This window comes from Spea bombifrons, chromosome 9 (genome assembly GCF_027358695.1).
Source record: "Spea bombifrons isolate aSpeBom1 chromosome 9, aSpeBom1.2.pri, whole genome shotgun sequence".
Taxonomy (NCBI): domain Eukaryota; kingdom Metazoa; phylum Chordata; class Amphibia; order Anura; family Pelobatidae; genus Spea; species Spea bombifrons.
The window spans coordinates 8,820,955-8,843,344 of record NC_071095.1 but is presented as its reverse complement, the minus strand read 5'-3'; the positions used below and the strand labels follow the sequence as shown (position 1 = coordinate 8,843,344).

Genomic DNA, 22,390 nt, shown 5'->3' with positions numbered 1-22,390 from the left:
GCATTCCGAGAACCAAAATTCACAGAATCTAGAAGAGACGGGGAATGTGGAAAACGCAAACTCTGGCCAACAATTCCCGGTTATCCCCACGAGGTTACGAAACCACCAAGGAAAGATAAAATAAGCACGATTTCCGTATCATTAATAGAAAAAATAATTTTTACGGTCGAATGGTCCAGATGAGCCATGCCCGTCCCCGATCTTAAGAAGACGACAAGACGTTTAATACGGATTCTAAAAAGCTCAACAAATAAGAACCCGATAGGTTTAGTAACATTTATTTATGCATTCAGTGTCAAGTACATAATAAGTGCAAATATTCAGAAGTCCATAAGTTCACTGGGAACTACAGAGAATGTCATACAAATTGTAATAAATTTGACAAGCTGGACCGTTTCTAGATACCATACACGTAGATTTGCTTTGCAATCCCATACAACAGGAGTACAGCAAGTTTATTCATACAAAACGGATAGTACCGTACACGGTTTTCACTTTTTTGTGCTGGAAAAACACGAAACATCGGTCTACAGTTCTACGTAAATATATATATATATTCGAGATACATCCAACCAGCAGCCCAGAGACAAAGAAGCAACTTTGTACATCAGTGCCCTAAGCTTGAAGCCTTAGCCACACATCACATTTAAAGTTATAGAAGCGCCGGCAAAGAGGAGCAGAAAGAACACTAAATAAAAAATGAATAATAATAATAATTATTAATTTAGAAAAAGATGAAACGGTACTTAAGCTTCCAACATCATGCACTTTTTTTTTTAAGCAACACAAAAAAAAAACACACATCTAGAACACTTTGTATCTCTTCACTATACTGGAGTGCTTGACACGGCTGATTGCGCGTTTTCTATGAGCGTAGAGGCAAAAGGTCCAAACAGCTGCTCTTGTTATTCGGATACACGTCGGGACGCTGTCGGTGGATCGAGATGGTGCGGTAAATTTGGAAGTGAGGTGTCGGGGCACACACAGCTGTTTTACATGTTAAACTTCACCAAAGTTCACCAAATGCTGGAGATTTCTCCGGACGCTTCTTATTCTTTCTGTTTGGCGCCTGGGATTTTCGCTTGGATCCTGAAGATCAAATGAAAGGTTTAGCGGGATGTTAAAAAAAAAAAAAGGCTACAAATGTTTAGCGTTTCTTCTGTAAGACCATCCATTTGGCCAATAGGAATACACATATTTTTTGTTGTGTATTGGCTATGCTTTAAAAAGTTACTAATTATAACTTACTTTGCCACAATCATGTTCATGTTTGTCCGCACAAGTCCCAAGTACTGGTCAATCTGTGCCTGGAAAGATACAACGGTTTCCGATCGTTAGCCCCGCAAGTAACTTCCAAAAGTTGGGGGGTTTTTTTTAAAACAAATAAATCATGTTTTCCCCATTTACCTGATACTTGTCGTACACGACTGGGAGAGAGAACATCGACACCACAGCTAAAAAAAATAAATAAAAATAAAAATACATATTTTTAAAAGACCCATAAGGCACGGCATATAATACATTTGTGTGTTGGAGTCCCACGTGAACTATAGGGCAAAAATTGGAAAAATATGAGTTTATTTAGAATACATTTTAAACCCCTTAGTGATAAAGCCCGTTTGCATCGTTTTCAATGGGTTTAGGGACCGCCCATTGTCCTTAAGGGGTTAAAATGTAATCATTTTAGGATTTGTGGATCCCAGGATTCGTGAAGACCCTTAATAATCAAAAGTACAAATAGATTTTGGGGTACTAGTTGGCCACCAGCCTAGTTGGCTACGTTAAGCCACCTTGATTCTGTACAAGAAGACACGTTGACCCAAAACGCCATCAAGCACACCAGGATTGACCACTTCAATGGCGGACGAGACAGCCGTCAGCTGGACTGGTGAGCTCAGACTGGCTCATCGTAAAGACGATGGCCGGTTTTTGGAATGTAACTTCCATACCACCCACGTCAGTATGTAAACTAAAACGTCCCAACCGCTCAACCCGTAATAACAAAGTGTGGCGGCTCACCCATGATGAGGAGTGTCAGTCCATTGAAGAGAGCTCCGACGTATGTCAGTAGCCACATGAGGACAGCAAACTATAGAAATTAACAAGGAAAAAGGGAAAAAAGGATATAGCTATTACACGTATCGTATTCCATAACACAAGCCGCGTTTTTGGATTAACTATATGTTACATATTTACATCGATCGCTCCAGATATCAGATCTCCGAGTTGGGGAGAGGGTAGTCGTAGGAACTTTCCAGACATAGTAAAATAGATTTAATTTTCATGATCTTGTGAGCTAATGCTATTTCTGAAACAGTTATTTAAAAACCTTGAGTTTAAACCAAATGAAGTTAGCCTTTTGGGAATGGTTACCCGTCCATGGGCCGCATGGCATATTATAAGGTCATCCACACTCCCAGTGCTGTGAATTCACTATAACGCTACAAGCATCTACTACTATTTGCTGTTCTAATTTGTAATTTTGTGTAATATAAGACCAGTTTTGCCCCATTAGAGTGAACCTCACCAATTAATGTGCTTAATCCCATCATACTCATGCAAGCATTGAGACTTTAGTATGTAAAATCAACATGTATCCAATATCAAACGTACTTTCAGTGAATCCACCAGATCCTGTACCAAGAAAAGTCTCCTCAGCTCTTTCACGATGCTGTTTGTGTAGACCTGGAGACAGTCTGTGTACTTCTGGATCTGCTCTTGGGAAAGAGAGATTTCAACATCCAAGAAGTTCCTGCAAAAGGAGAATTCGTTTTATTTTTAATGAATTAAAGTGCTGATATTGTAGAAAACTAACATAACACCGAGATTCTCTTTGGGGTTCCACGGCTTACTGACATGCAAATTAGACGCATTTGTCTCAGCTGGTGCCCCCATTCAGCTTTTCAAATAATACTCACGCCCTCCACAAAGGCCGCCTCGTTTTCTTTAGAATACTTGCCTATACCCGATTCTAACCAGTATAGACGTATGGTCTTTTTTTTCAGGGCAACATGGTCATCCCGTGGGTCACAGGATAAACCTCCGAAGAGGTGACAAGAGAGAAACAGAAAAGGAAGTAACGTACAGGACGGGTCGTTGACCTGAAGACGGCACTCACTTGAATGGATGTCCCTCGTCGGTTTTCTGTACGGCTTGTAAGACTGACTTGTAGATTCTGAAGCTGATTGTGGCTGACAGGGCAGCGAGCGCTAGGTAGGCGATGACGCTGACCACGCTGAACTGAGTCAGGGAGAAGAGCATAAGAAGGACACTTCCGAACACGATGCTGGTCTGCTTCACGTCGCGCCAGTACAACAGGTCCATAGCTGGAAAGGAAGACAAGAAGGAATCAGTAAGCGGCACGGATGAGTCTTCCACCATAAACACGACCAACCATGGCCCGTATTCTAAAACTAAAATTACCAGACCACCCTGTCTTGGGCGGTCAACCAGTGTTGCTTAGACTCAGGTTCCTCTCTTGCTCAGAAGATGTCCCACGGACAGGTTTGGACCACTGGATCCCAATGTCTTCCTATATTTGAACAAAAGCTTGGGCCTCCAAGACAAAAAACCCTAGTTACCATGATAACACACAACCAACTCCACCATTTCTACCGTGACATTCCACCCTATCATCCAGTAACATATCTATACCATGATCGAATACACGTCATCATTAATACATGAGAACAATGGGTTCCGTACCACCACTGACCAAAAATCCCATGGGTTCTATTGCAATACATTTTTAACCTAACTGCGTCCCATCCCGTTTCTGAATGAAAACTGACTCTCTACCTTAAAACATAAGACAACAAACAAAAATTTGCTGCTAATGGATATGTGTAGGCCCGATACAACCCTCAGGGTTTTTCGTACAGCGAGAGATCATCAAAGGTTTGAGGTCCTACATAAGATAATACAGATGGGCCAAAGCGGCACCCGTTAAATTTTATGATTTTACTTTTCTGGAAAAGTCTACGGAATGCGCAATTATTTAATAACCTAGAATTTCAACATGAAACAGTGGTTTTTGATGTCCTCTTTATAGCTCAGTATGTAGACTATGACATCAGAGATGCGCTGCCGTTTCATTAAGGATGACTCATACCGGGTAAAGCCAGGTCCTGCTTCTTGCGCACATCAAGGCTGTAATTTAAATACAAGGTCTCATTTTCAGCAATGGACATGTTCCCACGTGTGAAAGGAAAGGCTGGTATCCCGCAGGAGTGAAAATATACGTTTTGTGTAAAGAGGGTGGTGGGTGTTTTAATTTCCCATATTATTTCCCTACTTCCGCCCCACGTCCTTTCTTTCATTGCGTTACCCTCTCTCTGCGTGTCCATAACACGTATTAATTCTCCAAAGGCTTACAAAAGTGTCTTTGGACCGCCGTGTTCTCTGGCATTCTAAATGAATGCTTAACATATATGTTAACTCTTGTGATGTATGGAGGTATTCCATCCGCTGAAGCACAGGAGGGGAAGGATGCCATCAGCAACCCCCACTGGATCCTTGTCTCATTTCTAGATGGCCTCCTCCTGGTCTCCCCAATGTTCTAAACTCCTGACTCCTGGACTAAGACAAGCCTGAAAGAGGTCTTAAGTTGGTACAGGATCCAAAAAAAAGTTCTGATGTCATCCCTTGTGCTAAAATGTAATAAAAAAAAACCCCAATTAAGCGGAATCGGGCTGTTTTATTTGGTTTTGTCATTTTCCATCATATTAATTTGGCAGAAACTCAAGATATCCTTGATCAAGACACCGATACTCATAAAAGGGATTGGCGTGTAAAAAGTTACTAAGACCAGCAAATCAGGGGTCACTTAGTGGGGTATATTCACTAAGCCAGGAGAGCTGGTCATTTCGATGGACTACACTCTGCATTATGGACGGGGCGACCCTGGCCAGCTTCTTCTATAAGGGTTGAGTCTGGGCTCCATAATGCATCGAAGACATCTCAGTGTTTTGATTATGTCTTATTTAGGGCCGGCTCAGCCCTTCCTGCAGGTGAAGCCGGACGGGGTCAGGACTTCAGAATGCTGAGTGAAGTCAGGGGGCTTAAATTCTCAGCTCTCCTTGAAAGTCCCTGATAGCTAGACCAAGAAATGGGACCGAATGAGTCTGACCTGCCGGCAGATGCTATGTTTCTTGTATTATTACCCTGGAGGCATTCAGGGTTTATCATACTCCAGACTCTCCGTCATTTCTAGGCTATGCCAGCCAAGTGAACGAAGCTGCTGCCAAGAACCGTGCGATATAGGGGGGGGTGGTTCGAGCAGAACACATGTTCCAGACTCCCCCAAACACATATGTTCTATCTTCAGTTTGCCGTGCATGTTGGAGCTTGCTAAGAAGGCACATGCCACCCTTCTCCAAGGTCTACCCCTAGGCATGAAAACCACTAGACAAAAGGCTAAACTACATATGTGTATGGATTAGAATGTTGTATACTGTCCACTAACATAACATGAAATGGATCTGAAATCAAGGGCAGACGGGGTTAATGCTGTAAATGACTATTGTAGCGGGAAACAGCTGGTTTTTAATGGAATCTCTTCATAGGCGTACAGAGGCCCTTTATCACTCCCATCACTCCTGTGTTCCAATGGCCCTTTATCACTCCCATTACTCCCGGGTTCCAATGGCCCCTTTATCACTCCCATCACTCCTGTGCTTCAATGGCCCTTTATCACTCCCATCACTCCTGTGTTCCAATGGCCCTTTATCACTCCCATTACTCCCGGGTTCCAATGGCCCCTTTATCACTCCCATCACTCCTGTGCTTCAATGGCCCTTTATCACTCCCATCACTCCTGTGTTCCAATGGCCCTTTATCACTCCCATCACTCCTGTGTTCCAATGGCCCTTTATCACTCCCATCACTCCTGTGTTCCAATGGCCCTTTATCACTTCCATCACTCCTGTGTTCCAATGGCCCTTTATCACTCCCATCACTCCTGTGTTCCAATGGCCCTTTATCACTCCCATCACTCCTGTGTTCCAATGGCCCTTTATCACTCCCATCACTCCTGTGTTCCAATGGCCCTTTATCACTCCCATCACTCCTGTGTTCCAATGGCCCTTTATCACTCCCATTACTCCTGGGTTCCAATGGCCCCTTTATCACTCCCATCACTCCTGTGCTTCAATGGCCCTTTATCACTCCCATCACTCCTGTGTTCCAATGGCCCTTTATCACTCCCATCACTCCTGTGTTCCAATGGCCCTTTATCACTCCCATCACTCCTGTGTTCCAATGGCCCTTTATCACTTCCATCACTCCTGTGTTCCAATGGCCCTTTATCACTCCCATCACTCCTGTGTTCCAATGGCCCTTTATCACTCCCATCACTCCTGTGTTCCAATGGCCCTTTATCACTCCCATCACTCCTGTGTTCCAATGGCCCTTTATCACTCCCATCACTCCTGTGTTCCAATGGCCCTTAATCACTCCCATCACTCCTGTGTTCCAATGGCCCTTTATCACTCCCATCACTCCTGTGTTCCAATGGCCCTTTATCACTCCCATCACTCCTGGGTCCCAATGGCCCTTTATCACTCCCATCACTCCTGTGTTCCAATGGCCCTTAATCACTCCCATCACTCCTGTGTTCCAATGGCACGTTGTGTTGGCTGACCCAGTTTAAGTTTAAAAGGCTAATTGATGGTTAGAAAACCCTTTTGTAATGATGTTACAGCCGGAAATGTCCTTGTTTTCCATGAAAACAGCTCAGTGACCCCAAACCTCTGAAAGGTAATGTATATTCTAGAACTGTATGCTGTGTTCAATAGCAGAAATGTATGTGATTCTAAGGTATCCAGCAGGTATATCTGAGGTTTCTATATACGAGGTAGCATATATATATATATATATATAGATATATATATATATTCAAGTTAACATTTCCGTTCTATTGGATGGTGGTTTTGATTGGGAAAAATTAATATGACTTCTCCTAATATTTTGTGTATTAAAATACTAACAATCCTGGATGCCTGTGAGGAGTCATTAGGGGGGACGTAGGGCTTCTTCTGGATGAAGTATACCGTGGGACACGTATAGAACTTTAAATGAAATATTTAAACATGTGGTTTGGTCAATCCCCCGTATTTACCGGTATATCTGTCACATCTTATTATATTATTAGACCGAATACTCAGAAAATATTAAAAAGTCTTTTTTGGGACAATGACCCAATAGCACTATGTCACATTATGAGCTCATCGTTGGATGTCACAATTTAGATGACTGGATTTTAACCAATGTACGTCATTTAACTGGGCGCGTCCAGGCCTCGTTTTGCCCCGTGTCATTTTTGCACATCACTACGCAGACATCAGCATGCGCGGCCCTCTTTTTTTATTTCATTATCATTTTTTATTTTAATTTGGCCTGTCAAAAAGAGAGAATCGCCCCCAAACCAGCGAAGACATTGTTCAGATTAAAACTGGGTATAGGGTGGGGCAGACAGAGGAAAATGGTCGTATCTGGATATTTTGAGGGTCACATGTGGCGTTAACCCATCGTTATCCATCTGATGCTTTCTACCAACTATAAACCCTGGACATGATCCTTCCTCAACATTTTTTTTAATTACATTTTCAGGTATCTCTTGTTTAAATATCTATCCATACATTTTGTTGCCATGGTTACCAGAGGCCTGAGGCGCTTCGGTGGGTACCGCTTGACATTGACAAGCACGGGAACTAACGAATATATGTTCAAATAGGTATAAGCACACGTATAGAACAGCGCCACATCCTTCATTACAGATACAAATGTATCCAACTATAATAAACAATGTATCAGACGCCATAATAATCATCTATATGCTTCTTCTGCCTCATTATATATATATATATATATATATATATATATATACCGTATATATGGGGGCCCTCGCAAGGCGCTTAGGCCGTGAAGGCAGGTAAAGGGTGCGTCTCGTATTTTTCCACCTACAGAATGGATTTTGTAACCATGGCTACCAAGATTTCACAAATCTGGGTAGAAATATTAACAAAATGGGGAACTCACCAGCTTGTATTTTTTTTTCTATTATATATATATCTTATATAACTGTCCATATGTATATATTTCATCATCATAGAATCTGCTTTAATCTGTTATGACATCATAGATGCTGCATTTTCCTATCTGTACCGACACATACGGCAGTATTGGTAACGAGACGTTCCATAATGCAAAACGATTGTGGTTAAATACATGTTTTTTTTTAATGTATATAGGGCTCCAAACGCAAAGAACGGATTCTACAAGCAAAACAAAGGATGCAGACAGCACCGGGCACCAAAAAAATATGGCTGTGATACAGACGGAGGCAGCTTCCATAACCACACCCAGAGCTAATAATAAAAATTCATTCATTTACATTAAAAAAAACCACAGCGCAGAATACACGCAAAAAACCCCCCAAAAATGAATAAGAAAAATATTAATAATTAATTTGATTTCTTTATAAGACGCTGTTAAACGATCACCCCTTGGCCCCATATTCATAGAAATATTAAAGTTACGGACGCAGTCCCTTTTTTTTTTCTTTGTGTAGAAGGTGGATTTTACGATGGGCGCGCCCCCCCTTCAAAGGGAGTCCCTTTATCATCCGCCGTAGGCTTTGTTCCCGTCAAAAACATAGCACTCCCCAGCCCTTTATAGAAATCGACACCGGGAATTTATACCGTTGAGCAGATGTGTCTGCCACGGGGAGGGAAATCCTCTTCGTATTATAAGATTACAAATTCTTAAAAAAAAGATTCTTAAAAAAAAAAATTAAAAAAAAAATCATGATAGGATAATGCAAAAAAAATAAAAAATGTAAAACATATTTTAAAAGATAAATAAAAATGGAGCCATGTCTGGGGAAGATAAATCCCGTTAGATGTTGTTTATTTCTGCGCCCTGGTAAAATGTATAGAAAATATACCTTGGCATTTCCAGTTGCTCCAAAAACACTCCATCCTGGTGGAATCGGCGCTGGCCTGCATCTCCTGGGGGGGGTTTGTCGGATCACTGGTGGGTACTTTGGAGACACGGGGCTATTGTTTCAGCATTCCAAAGCATGAATAGGTGAGGGATTCAGTCTTGCACTGGCTACAGACTGATGCTCTCAGCAGAACGAGCGAGAGGGGGGAGGGCAGACGGTAGACGCTGCAGTCTTCACTGCAGCAAATCAGCGCGGCGATGAGATTGCCTTAGGGATGGATCACCAGAAAAAAAAAAAGAGAGAGAGAGGCTGCACGGTTGCCTTTCAACTGAAAAGCATTATCTTCCTGGTTTTACGAGTAAATAAGAGCTTGCGTTGCATACAGAGCATTCTGCTCATTCTGCTCATTCATTCGCTTTGCCGGATTTTAATATTGTGTTCTGCACCTTTAATTATTCATCCTGGGCTTACAGCATTATTGTGCGCTCATCCTTCCTGTCTAATTACGTTAACGAGTCCATCGACAGGCCCCGTCTAATGGCCGATAAAATGCAAGTCACTTACTCTTGGAAGCACAGAAACACATAGTCTTTGAGAGAGGATAACAAGCATTTTGGCCCGTTTGGTGCCCATATGTTGGCCCTTGGGCTTGGTCTACGTCCTATATAGACATACGCCTATCAAATGCATGTTTAAAGGTGCAGTTCCACCTGTCGTGGAATTGGAAACTTCATTTCTTACACAGTTGATTGTGCAAACCCAACCGGGAAATAATTTGTTAATCATTTAGATTTGGTGGCCTGGTGGTGGCCGCCAAATGACATAAGGGCAGCTAAAAGTCTGGATATGAGAGGCTGCGCTACAACTTCAGGGGGACACAAAGGGGTTCCAAGTCTCTCTCTGTGTCTCCCTACTTCTCCGCCGACCACTTCCATGTCCCTGTCTCCTTTGCCGCAGCTCCGCTTCTTCTTTTTCTGTCTTCTTTCTTCATCCAGTTCTCCCGGAATAGGCTCCATTGACCAGGCCTCCCGGAGTACTTCCGCAAAAGGGCGGGGCCACGACACGCGCCACATGGATAGTCACTTCCTCGTTCCTCCAATCGGGAGACAGGGTGTGTGCGAAGACTCCGCCCTTTTGAGGAAGCACTGCGCGAGCTGTGGTCAATGGAGCTGATACCGGGGGAACCGGATGAAGAAAGAAGACAGAAAAAGACGAGGCAAGAGAAGAAGCGGAGCTGCAGGAAAGGAGACAGGGACACGGAAAAAGTCAGGGGGAAAAGGGGGAGTGTGAGAGAGTGTGAAACAGCGTGAAAGAGTGAGTGTGAGAGAGCGTGGGTGTTTTTACATTTTAAAGTGGGAGGGGGTTCCAAATAGAGGATCTGCCCCGTGTACCAAATCCTCTAGGTATGCCCCATGCCCCACCCTGCAATGTGCATGGAGCAATGTCAGGCAGCGGCCCACCAGGCTTTTGCCCGGAGTGCCAGTTGGCCGGTCCAGGCCTAGTAGGGATCATTGCAGTGTTAGTCTACGTATTATATTGTGTCACACTGTAAAATACTTAAACATTATCCTAAAACATTTTACATTTATAACAAAAGTGCAAGATTCTGAAATAAGATATATACTCATAATGGTGATTTTTAGATTTGGAGGGATTCTTTTCATTCTTATAAAACATATACAGCCATTTTATAGGATAATTGGGAATTCCTTTTCAAGCGTGAACATTACTTGATACTTTTAAAAAAAACTGTTTGCAACAAAAGTATCGATTTAAAGTTTCAAAGCAGAAATGAATGGGTTTTCTTTGAAGTGGATATGCAGAGAAGGGTTACTTTTCTGGTGCGTTATACTGTATGTTGTAAACTTTTATACCTTTCTGGGCATGCGCTGGGTCAGTGTTTCAGTCTGTACATCTAAACATTTCCAGACACAGCTTTTATGGTCTATAATATACACCACGGTTCAAAAGTTTGGGGTCACTTACAAATCTCCTTGTTTTCGATTTAAAAAAAAGCAGATTTTGTCCATCAGAATTCCAGTGAGGACGGGGTTAATGTTGTAAATGACTATTGTAGCTGATTTTTAATGGAATCTCTTCATAGGAGTATAGAGATCCCTTATCACGCCCATCACTCCTGTGTTCCAATGGCCCTTTGTCACTCCCATCACTCCTGTGTTCCAATGGCCCTTTATCACTCCCATCACTCCTGTGTTCCAATGGCCCTTTATCACTCCCATCACTCCTGTGTTGCAATGGCACTTTATCACTCCCATCACTCCTGTGTTCCAATGGCTCCTTTATCACTCCCATCACTCCTGTGTTCCAATGGCCCTTTATCACTCCCATCACTCCTGTGTTCCAATGGCTCCTTTATCACTCCCATCACTCCTGTGTTCCAATGGCACTTTATCACTCCCATCACTCCTGTGTTCCAATGGCTCCTTTATCACTCCCATCACTCCTGTGTTCCAATGGCCCTTTATCACTCCCATCACTCCTGTGTTCCAATGGCCCTTTATCACTCCCATCACTCCTGTGTTCCAATGGCTCCTTTATCACTCCCATCACTCCTGTGTTCCAATGGCCTTTTATCACTCCCATCACTCCTGTGTTCCAATGGCCCTTTATCACTCCCATCACTCCTGTGTTCCAATGGCCCTTTATCACTCCCATCACTCCTGTGTTGCAATGCCATGCTGTGTTCGCCGATCCAAGGTCTTATTATTATTTATTGAAGTTTAAGTTAAAAAGGCAAATTGATGGTTAGAAACCATTTTGTAATTATGTTACAGTCATAAATGTCCTTGTTTTCCATGAAAACAGCTCAGTGACCCCAAACTTTTGAACGGCATTCATTTATTGATGCCGTGTTGCTTCTATAAAGGATTTTACAAATATAGAAAAAGAGATATATTGCCTCGAATCTATTCACTGAAATAAAAATGTATCATTGTATCATACTGTGATGCAACAGATCATATATGACGTTAACGGTAACGGGAAGGCACCATGACAGCATAAGAAGGGTTAACACAATGCTGCTAGGGTCATCTCTAACCCTCTGTAATTAATCTTATTAAATTGATATTTATTTAATAAATTAAGTATTTAGATTTTAATCAATTTATTGGGCAGAAAACATATTCTTAGTTATTTTTTTTCCATTTCTCCCAATCTCTCCTTTTTTTTTTTTTTTTTTACAGAAAGACTAAGAAAGGAGAACGGATATTTTTAGCTTCTAAGAATCGGAGCAAAGCGAAAAATATTGATTGGAGACAGGAGCAGGCTGCGTCTCCATGGCAACAGATGCTTCGCTGAGCGAGAGAGAGAATTCCCACTAGGGCTTCGTTCCTTTTAACACCAGAAGGCATCGGACGCCCTAAAATTAAACACGCCGGAAGCTACATTTATTAAATACAGGGTGAGGGCTACGGGGGGCTACAACGGTCCTTACGGAAACCCATGGGAAAAACGTGTTTCGCATGAAGTCACCTGTATTCAAGCAGGGATTCCAAAAAACCCTATTTTATTATTTTGCAAAAGACTACATTTAAAGGTTTCTTTACTCGCATGTGTTGATAAATTCTTTAAGAAAAACATTATTTTTGCAGTATTTTTTATAAAATGTTGTATAAAATCCATGGCTGTTATAAAAATGAGGATGGCTCCTGCCTGGAACCCGCTTTCCCCTATATTTTGATTAAATTAAACAATTTAATCGTAATAATTAACTTAATTATTAAGTTAATATAAATTTAGTGGATTATCGGTATGCAAAATCGTATTATTAAATCTTATTATTAATTATTAATTTGTTAAAAATCTTGTAGTTCCATTAAAATCAGTAAAGAATCACAAATCCCATTATGGAAAAATGTTATGTATTAATCTACACTTTTTTAGCACGAAAAGTCCTTTGTCTTGAAAACTGCTTGAAACCATTGAAAATCAAGAAAAAAAGAAACTAACAGTAACATTCATTTATTTCTAAACTTGGCACGATTATCGGAAATGGCATTTTTTATGGCTCCTCCGAGTATTTGGTTTTTAATATTGAAGGTAAATGAATCGTCAGCGGATTCTCCGTTTCTCGGGATTTATAGGAATCCCCCCCGAATAAACGTATAACGGGGGAATCGTAGGAACAAGGAATTTACGGGAAGCTGCGCAGTTATAGATTGCGAGGGTTTTAAACCTGGGAAGATAAGGATTTTTGCCTTAAATAAGATTCGGCTCCTTCGACACAAATTTTTTTTTTTTTTAGAAACATAGAATCTGCCGGCAGATCGGCCCCATTCGGCCCCCGTCTATTCTGCCCGTTTCTCCTGCTGTAAAGATGCAAGCCTGAATCAGTCGTTGGTCTTGTCTTAGATTCAGGAGCCGTATGTCTATCCCATACCAACACTGTATTACCCTCTACCACTCTGCTGGGAAGCCATTCCACCTATCTACCACCCTCTCAGTAAAATAAAACTTCCTTCCATTCCAACTAAACCTCTGACCCTCTAGTTTTAGAATATGGCCTCTAACGTTTCTCCTCCTTTGAAATAAACTTCCCTCCTGTCCTTTGTTAAATCCCTTTATGTATTTAAATGTCTCTCCCCGTCTCTTTCTTCTCTCCCGTCCCCTCTCTCTCTTTTCTCCTCTAAGCTGTACAGATCGAGATCCCGTAGTCTTTATCCTGCACTCCTCATGTTGGTCGCCCTTCTCTGACCTTTAAAGGGAAACGAGCGCCGTCTCTGTCACCGATGCCACGGTTATGGTTAACAGAGCAGCTGGGAAAATTAGATACACTTCCTACTTCTTACCACTGGGGGGCGACAGTTGTCACATATTTATCTACCTACATAAATCAAAGGCTTTAGTGCTTGTCCAGGGAACAGAAAAAATGTCGGTGTGCTAAGCTAGTCACAGGCTCAAATAATACAAATGTATAATACGAGGCCTACCAAACAGGTGTAAGCATGCTGCAAAAACAGTGTATTGGCTGTACAATGTATACAAAAAACAAAAACTGTCTGCGCTTCTTACCCTAATAAAGTTGGCAACAAAGAAGCGCAGACAGTTTTTGTTTTTAGTGCTCGTCCAACCAGGCGTGCAGGAACCGAAGAGGCTCTTCTTTGAAGAAGAGGTATTAGCACCCAAGTGCCGTAGTAAATAATTAAATCTAAAAAAAAAAATAGAACACCGAAAACACCCAGACCCCCCCCCCCCCACTGGCTGGCCCTCAAAAAGTTGAAAGATTGATAAACAATAAAGAAAGAACTATCGCCTCGGGAAGAAATCGAGGGCCCCTTCCAGGAAGTCAAAGGGTTAACCTGTAGCCACTTGGCTTCTTTGCCGGCTTGTCCACTTTTCTCTGGTGCCGTCTGCCATTATATTCTATGATGCAATAAACGCGGGGTAGAAAGCTGCAATTTCAGACGCATTACCCCGTTTCTCCCTGATTCCTGTAACGTTACCCCCTGGCGCCTGCATTGTTAACCCCGTAACCTTATTAAATACAGGTTTCTGAACGCGGATACCTCACAGAGACCGCTGCTAAACATGCAACGGGAACATGCGGCAATCAGCACTATGGGGACAGCTCGCGGGGATAATTGGCGTTATGTTTACTCTATAATGCTTATTAAAGCCGCTGTGGAAAGCCCTTTGCCATGTGGGGGCTTCCATGTTTTGAAAGGTGAACAAGCAGGTTGATGAAGCAAAATATAAAATCACGCTCCATTCTATAGATAATGGCAAAAACGGGTTTTGGAGACCAGCAAATCAACACTGTCTGCTATATAAAATTATATGATTTATGATTCGTTGGTTTAATTTCAAACCGACAGAGATCATATCCTGCTCTTGGTTTCTTGTGTCCTGCTTCCATGGGATTTGGCGTGTATGAACAACGGCAGCAGCTCCTTTTAGGTAGAAGATGAATTTTCTGGTAGATACGGCCCGGTCGAGTCACAAAGGCTTGACGTGTGAGTGGTGACTTGATGGACTTAACTCAAAGCCTCTTGGCCAAAGCCAACTTGAGCTACAACTTGTCTGTCAGGTTCTTGTGGAAGAGAGTTGAGTTGGACATCGCGGGCCTATCGTCCAGATGCCGCTGAGTTGTAATTGTGTTCGGCATAACTGAAGTCGAGTTGGTCATCAAGGCTGGAAGCTGAGTGGAGTCATGGAAGTCAGCAAACAAGCTGGTCATGGAGGTCTGCTAGTCGACGTAAGAGCCTGACAGTTGGACTGGTGGCTCAGTTGACCGTCGAGTCTTGTCAATCATACCGAGTTTAATGGAGTTCTAGGTCAATTGGCTTAGTCCTGAACCGCGATCATGTACGCAGTTGAGCTAACTTTAGTGAGCCTGACTGTGAATTTAATACATTTCGGGCCTACATGCCGCTGGGCAGAACTTCCCAGGGACTGTTGGGCCGAAGTTTTACCAAAAAACACCCGATATATTGATCCGTGGCAACATTTACATAAATAAGATGTATAAATAACTTTAAGACGTTAGTCTTATCTTTTCATCCGCATACCAATTATAAAATATGACTATAAAAATTCACACGTTACATTAGTTTCATTATATCAGCAGAAAACATATAAAATGTGGCCCTCAGATGGCATTTAACTCCTGCCCCAACTCCCAAAGGAAAGAAAACGCCTGCATTTACCTTTCTCTTTGCTCAGAAGCGGCACAGAGGTGGACGTCGCCGCACTTGGCTTCGCGGACGCTCGGCTTTGGGGAACGGACGGTTCTGCTGCCTTTTTCTGCTGCGCCTTTTCGTCCTTCTTTATCAGCGGCGGGTCTCCCCTCGTATCTGTAGCGTACGAGCTTCTTAAATAAGCCGCCGACTCTGCCAGGTTTTCCATGTTCAGTTTCCTCTCGGCCGATCTGCACAAGTCAAAGTCCGAAGCATCAAAGCTTTCCGTTCTTGAGCCGTTTTCTTCCTCGATAATGTCCATGCCCATCGGTTTCATCATGGGGGAATCGTGTTCTCTCTTTGGACTCTCTTCTGAGGCTGAGGAACCATCACATGATTCTATGATCAGCTCACTGTCCAGCTCTGCCTCCCGCTCCTCCCGTAGTATACTGTATTGAATGGAAGGAGAGGCAGGAGACGGAGGAGGTCCACCCATGTGGCTGAAGGTCATGTAGGCAGACTGCATGGACTCTTCTCCTGCCAGATGGTCTTCAGAAACTAACTCTATCTCGGAGTCTCCAGAATCAGCACTCGAGGCCTCGTTATCGCCTGGAGATGGTGCGTCTGGCTTCACAGGCACGCTTTTATGATCTTGTCTTTCTGCGCTTGCTTCGCTTTCTTCGCTATTTCCGTATGAGAAGCTTTGCTTTTCTTCCTTTGCTTTCATGGCGCTGATAAGTTCATCTTCAGAGATCTTGTACTTAGTCGGCTTTTCTGAGGCAGATGGTTCTGTATATCCATCTGGATAAAAACAACAACAACAACAACAACAAAACACACATTATAAATGAACAGGAAGTCTCCGATTTATAAGACTGCAGATATTCTTAGCTCTATTCGATTTTTCCTCTTTTCCTCCCACCTAATCGAGAATCCTTCTGCCAAATACAGTAGACGGGTTAAGACGCGCCATGAATGAGTCTACCCAGAAGAGATCAGTGTGGATCTAAATGCTGTAAAGTCATCATTCCCTGTGATCAGTTATGGAACCCTTGATGTTGGAAGGGATCAAAAAGGGTTCTAATGTGTGGCAAAATCAAACTTGTTTACCCCCTAAACCTAAGCTAAACCTTGTCCACCCCGTTCCATTTGTGAATCCGTTCACCTGTGTCGGTGGAAGGAGGGGTCAGGGATTCAGGGCTGTCATCCTCTGGCTCTGAAACAGTCACGGTTGGTACCACGTCGGAACTTGGTTTCAAGCCGGCTTCCGATTTATCCTGGTAGGTTCCGAAGAGATCAGCTTCTTCTTGGGTTTCTGCCCCCGTCAGCGTGATTTTCACCGGTGACATTTTAGCGTCTTTGGTTCTTGTTGTGTATAACCCAACATCGTCATCCGGGTCCTCCATATATGCTACAAAAGGGAGATCTTCAGATCTTTTGCCGCTGTAACGATCTTTGGTGTGGATTCCGAGTTCTTCAGCGTGCCCATGGCCTCCGGAGCTTGGTTTTGCTTCCTCTCCGCCTGTTTCTTGTGGTTTTGCTTCGGGCGATCTGCTCATATCCATATATTTGTAAGAATCTACTTTATCTTCTCCGGTAGGATCCACCAAAGTTTTGTTCACGTCACTGCTTTCTGCAGGGGTCATCCCTATTCCAGAATCGGAACTCAACAAGCCCCGGCCTTCCGACGCTGGCATTTCCTGGGAAGGATGCGTTCCGCCGTCGTACTCATCGGACATGTCTGCATACGCGCCTTCACTTCCTTTCTTAAGAATGCCCGTGTAGTAGGCCGAGTCGGCCCGAGAGGCAGGGTTCTCATCGGAGGTCAGAGATGTGTAAAAGGCTCCCTCGTCGGCACCTGGTAGCTTCTGACGGTCGCGTTCAGGGGAATGGAATAGTTCGGTATAATCTAGAACAAAAGCAAAACCCGTCATTAATCAAGTATTAGAACATTCTAGAATATAAATATTTTATTTACTTATTTATTTTGTATGTGATATAAAACCTCACATTTTGTGGCCATCCGGCCCCCGTCTAGTCCCCCATTTCTCCTGCTGTAAAGACTCAAACCTTAATCAGTCGTTTTACACTCAGGAGCCGTATGTCTATCCCATGCATGTTTAATACCCTCACTGTATTACCCCCTACCACCTCTGCTGGGAGGCTCTTCCACTTATCTACCACCCTCTCAATAAAGTAAAAAATCCTTCCATTCCATCTCTGACCCTCTAGTTTTAGATTTTAGCCTCTTGTTCTCTTCATTTGAAGTAAACTTCTCTTCTGTATACTAAAGTTTTTAAATGTTTCTATCCTTATTCTTGAGACCGGAGCTGGGACCCCACTGCTCACTTGAATCCCTTTTTAAATTGAGAAAGGGCAATTTTGGAACTCTTAGGAACCCTAAAATCAGCCCTTCTCGAGTTAAGACGTGAATATTAATGAAAGGCTTTGTTATCCCTTTAATAATTATGCCTTCGTTGCACTTTAATACAGAAACGGAGGGATGCCAAAGCGATTGGAACCCGAGCAGACTAATGGCTCGCAGCAAACGTGAACGTTCTAAAATGTATCAGCGATGGCTGGCAAAGTGATTTTAATTGGAAAGGACTGTTAATGGCGTGTGGTTTGAATACAATTACAAACGACTGCAATTCATTAAAACAATCATGTAAAAGTGAGCCGTATTTAAAGACGCCGTTCCACCCACTCGCTGAATTTAACACATTCACACCTAAAAAAATGCCGCGCTAGAAACATCGTTCTTACAACTGAGTCCAAACCCCTCTCGGCAGTCATTAACCAAGTACATTAAAAAAAAAAATAAATAAATAATATATATATATATATATATATATATATAATTTTATCCAGGAACAACTTAATTGTCATGTGACACTAAAACAAACACTGGTAGGGTGTTGCCATAGAAACTGAAAATGTGTGGTTCCACTGCAGATCTGTCATTTTATTCTGTGAAGGCTTCATTGGATGAGAACAAGCCACTAGACTAAAAATGTTTTCTCCGGTTGCTTTGGCAACAACCAACCAGTGTCAGCTTTTTTGTGTCACCTGACAATTAAACATTCCCTGGAAAAAAAAAAATATGAAAGAGGCCAAATATTAGAAGATTAAAGAATTATTGTTAGGAACTAGGAATGATGGGTCTATTGCTACATTTAGTTTGAAAAAGAGTTAAATGTAGCAGAGCAAATGGGACAGCACCTTTAATCAACGGAGAATTAACAGTATTTATTTGGTTACATTTTGGTAATGGGTAAGAAGTAAAAAAATATCAATCCAATTTTATATCAGCTAGAAATATATAGTCTGTAAAGGAAGCCGATCTGCTATATATATATACGGGGAGAATTAATATTATAATAATAAATATTAAATTAATATAAAAGAATTGGCCGCGGTCTCTCCATTGGGTGAGTAAGAGTTAAATCTCCGGAGTCGCCGGTGCTATAAGACGATCTGGGTCAAAGTGCCCCGGCTGACTTACTGCGTTTTAACACATCATTTATATAAAAGCCACGGCATTCTCTGAAATGATTGGCGGGAGATCAGGCCGGAGACGGGCGGCAGAGATATTTCACCGATCGCTGAATAACCTCCAATCTATTCCAATCACCGGAGGAGACGTTTATTTCAAAGGAGGAGAAATGTCAGGACAAGAAGCCAGAATCAACAACTAGAGGGTGAGATGGTCTCACTTTATTAAGAGAGTAGTAGATAAGTGGAACAGCCTCCCGGCAGAAGTGGTAGAGGCTAATACAGTGAGGGTATTAAACATGCATGGGATGGACATACGGCTCCTGAATCTAAGACGAGACCAACGACTGATTGAGGTTTGAGTCTTTACAGCAGGAGAAACGGGCGAAGTTTGGTCTTCTTACTTCCACCCTGGTGATTGAAATGTTAGACTTTAAGGTATAGTTGCCAACTGTCCCGATGTAGTCACTTGTGGGGTTTATTCGCTTAACGTTGTTTAAGACGGGCTGTATTGAGCTAAGCATTTTTTTTATTTTATCAGTTGGACGACCCCAGAGATCATCTCCTGCAAGAAGGGCTTGGCCGGCCCCGTATGAAGCGTAGGTAACGGAAGGAGACGTCGTCAATGTCATCTCAAAGATTTAACTATACATTATGCAGGGCAAGCTAAGCAAAACGTATTGATTAAGAGAACACGCTGTTTTAAGATACTTGATTGGTGACTGCGTGACGCCGCCGGGCACTTCTGTATGCAAATCACTTATCATGTAATGAAGCTGCTCATTAGCATACTCATTTACATGTCAATGTTATGGAGGGGAAAATAACAAGGTCAAATTATTTAATCCATCAGTCAGAACATGTGATTTCAAATGCAAATATATGTTTTATATTTTTCCATAAAAGCCTGTTTCTTATTAAATAATTATAATTAAAGGGACCCTCCGGTATCCCAGACAGCCCGCCGAGCAATGAATGCACCTGGAATTACTTTCTGGAGCAGAAGAATCTCTTCGTGGGATGTTTCAGGCCACTAATTGGCTCCTTGAAGCAGCCAATCAGCGGCAGGAAAGCATTGCGCCTCCCCTGAATCACGCTCTCTCGCGCATTGTATTGGTAATCTATGGCCTAGAGAGGACTCTAAGCATTGCCAGGCAGCCCACTTGCTGTCGATATAAACCATGAAACAGAAGACTTCATATTGTAGGGTTTGTAAAAGTTCTATATTTGCTTACCACGGAAAGACGCGATGAATGTGCTTACCTTCCGGTTGAAAACAATGCATTTTGAGCCCGTCATTAAAGGGTTAATGTAGTGTCATCTCTCACAAAGATGCCTTCCTATTAAAGGGGCACTTTAGCCGTCACATGCACTTTAATGCATACGATAACTGCGTGGTCCCTTTAAATTTTGTGTGTCGTCCATTATACAAGTGCATGGGGGGGGGGAATCTGCAGAATTACGCCCATATACATGCATTTGCCCCTTAAGCAGGCTTCGCTATTAAAAAGCCATTGAATTATTTGTTCGCAGGCAGGGATGCACGGAAATCCTGGCCTGTCTGTGGCCCTCGAGGACTGGAGGTCCCTTTAATCTAAACACATCGTTGCTCCACGCCCCTAGTATTTGTATGAGCAGCCATGCTCGGCACGCGCTGCGGTATTCTTAAAGCCGGTCCCTCGCCCTTGACTTCTCTTGACTCCGATAATCAGGAATCGCGCTGTCATATTTTTTTTTTATCGGTTCCCACCCATCTGCACTGCGATAAAAGTCTTCGTCAAAAGACCGGGGATTACGCTTATATCCTTCCTCTTATTCCCAGATTCTTGCCCCAACGCACTCGTTAAGCTGTGATATGTATCATAGCTCGCGAGCAGAACTAGGTCACTCGTCAGGAAGCTTCCGCTGGAAATAAATATTGTATCTGGATGGCTCTGGGCTTTTAGAAAGTGCATCTTCACGGCAGGCGCGCTCCTGTGATCCGTAAGCAAAACGGGGCGTAGAAAATTGCAGCGATCGCCGGATTTTACGGCTGATCCCATTAAAGATAGAAACATAACTCTTTATTTTTCAGTTTATAGCGCAACGGGTGACAAAAGCAGATAAATGCACACAAATATCTTCAGATCTGGCAGCCAGTTATGTGACAACATAAGCAGATAGGTATTCTACTGATTAATGTGCCGTCCCCAGTTACTGGGTTAGTATTAACCCTTAGTTACCATCATTCAAATCATCTTGTTTATATTCTTGGGTCTAAGGGTTGGAATAGTATCGAGGAACTTGATTTTATTCAATTACGCAGTGAGACCTGACTTGTGGATTCAACTCTGTTGGGGGTATTTACCAAGAACTTCAGTAGTCACGCAAGTTAAGGGTTAACCTTTGAATGCCTTTGCAGGCTAAGACTTGCAAGACAACTCACAGATTTGGGAATCTATGAGTTGTTAGCGAGGCATTGCAAGTGGCTTTAAATTTTGTGTGTTACTGACGAGGGTATGCGAGGTCGATGTGAACTCGCATATCCTCATCTGGAACTTGAAACATTAAAAGATATAAATAAATCATTTTTAAAAAATCCAGGCTGAAAACCATGCAGAAATATTTTATCATCTATCGCCCAAACTGTAGTCACCAATTGTCCACGTGGCTCGTGATGCAGCAAGCAGGCGTGGGGTGTTGTGATGCATACAGCTTTATCCCATGACTCCCGTCTATTTTAACATACATGGTTAGAAGGCGGAGGATAAACCAAGGAGCTTATAGAATGGACAACATATTCATTTTCCTCCAAAATAAGAATATGCATATTGTGCACTCAGCAGTTTGACCATTTAAGCCCTAAAAGGTGGAAGCAAAGCCCTGGCACTCCAGGGGTCAATACCGTGGCGCCCCTAATTTCTGCTACAATGCAAATATATAATATAACCACAGAAAATAAGTCATACGAATCAATGAACGCTTTCTGAATCTGTGCCAAAACTGCATTTATGAGGCTGAAAATGGATTGTGTTACTTAGAAAATCAATTGAGCGGAGAAGACTGAAACTCAACGTCCTTGCTCTGAATATCACATATATAATATTTTGTTTAATGCCCCGTGACAGCTGTACATCAGATAATACTAATCAGTATGTTATCATAAGTTATATTGATGAGATATCAATGAATTACTGTAGATAACGACCTGGTACCTCCTGTAGGACCTAATTTGGTTCTACTGCTGGCTTTGATGAGCAATCATGAAGGTCTCATGATGTAACGTCAAACAGCTACACTTTTCAGCACTCCAAAAACCCAATTGCATCCAATT

At 42.5% G+C, this 22,390-nt stretch overlaps 1 protein-coding gene across 2 annotated transcripts in view; it reads right to left on the bottom strand.

Annotated features, from left to right (window-relative positions):
* Positions 1 to 262: 262 nt before the first annotated feature.
* Positions 263 to 22,390, bottom strand: part of RTN1 (reticulon 1) — a 36,089-nt gene continuing 13,961 nt past the window's right edge. The window contains exons 2-9 of one of the 2 annotated variants that reach the window (XM_053474682.1): positions 16,748 to 17,491; positions 15,613 to 16,383; positions 3,119 to 3,326; positions 2,614 to 2,752; positions 2,020 to 2,089; positions 1,408 to 1,454; positions 1,249 to 1,307; positions 263 to 1,089 (exon numbers count right to left, since the gene is read on the bottom strand). In XM_053474682.1, the coding sequence (XP_053330657.1) occupies positions 1,050 to 1,089; positions 1,249 to 1,307; positions 1,408 to 1,454; positions 2,020 to 2,089; positions 2,614 to 2,752; positions 3,119 to 3,326; positions 15,613 to 16,383; positions 16,748 to 17,491 (2,078 nt within the window). In that variant the 3' untranslated portion in view covers positions 263 to 1,049. Of the gene's footprint in view, positions 1,090 to 1,248; positions 1,308 to 1,407; positions 1,455 to 2,019; positions 2,090 to 2,613; positions 2,753 to 3,118; positions 3,327 to 8,944; positions 9,146 to 15,612; positions 16,384 to 16,747; positions 17,492 to 22,390 lie in introns of those variants that run through there. The other variant, XM_053474683.1, reaches the window with a different exon arrangement.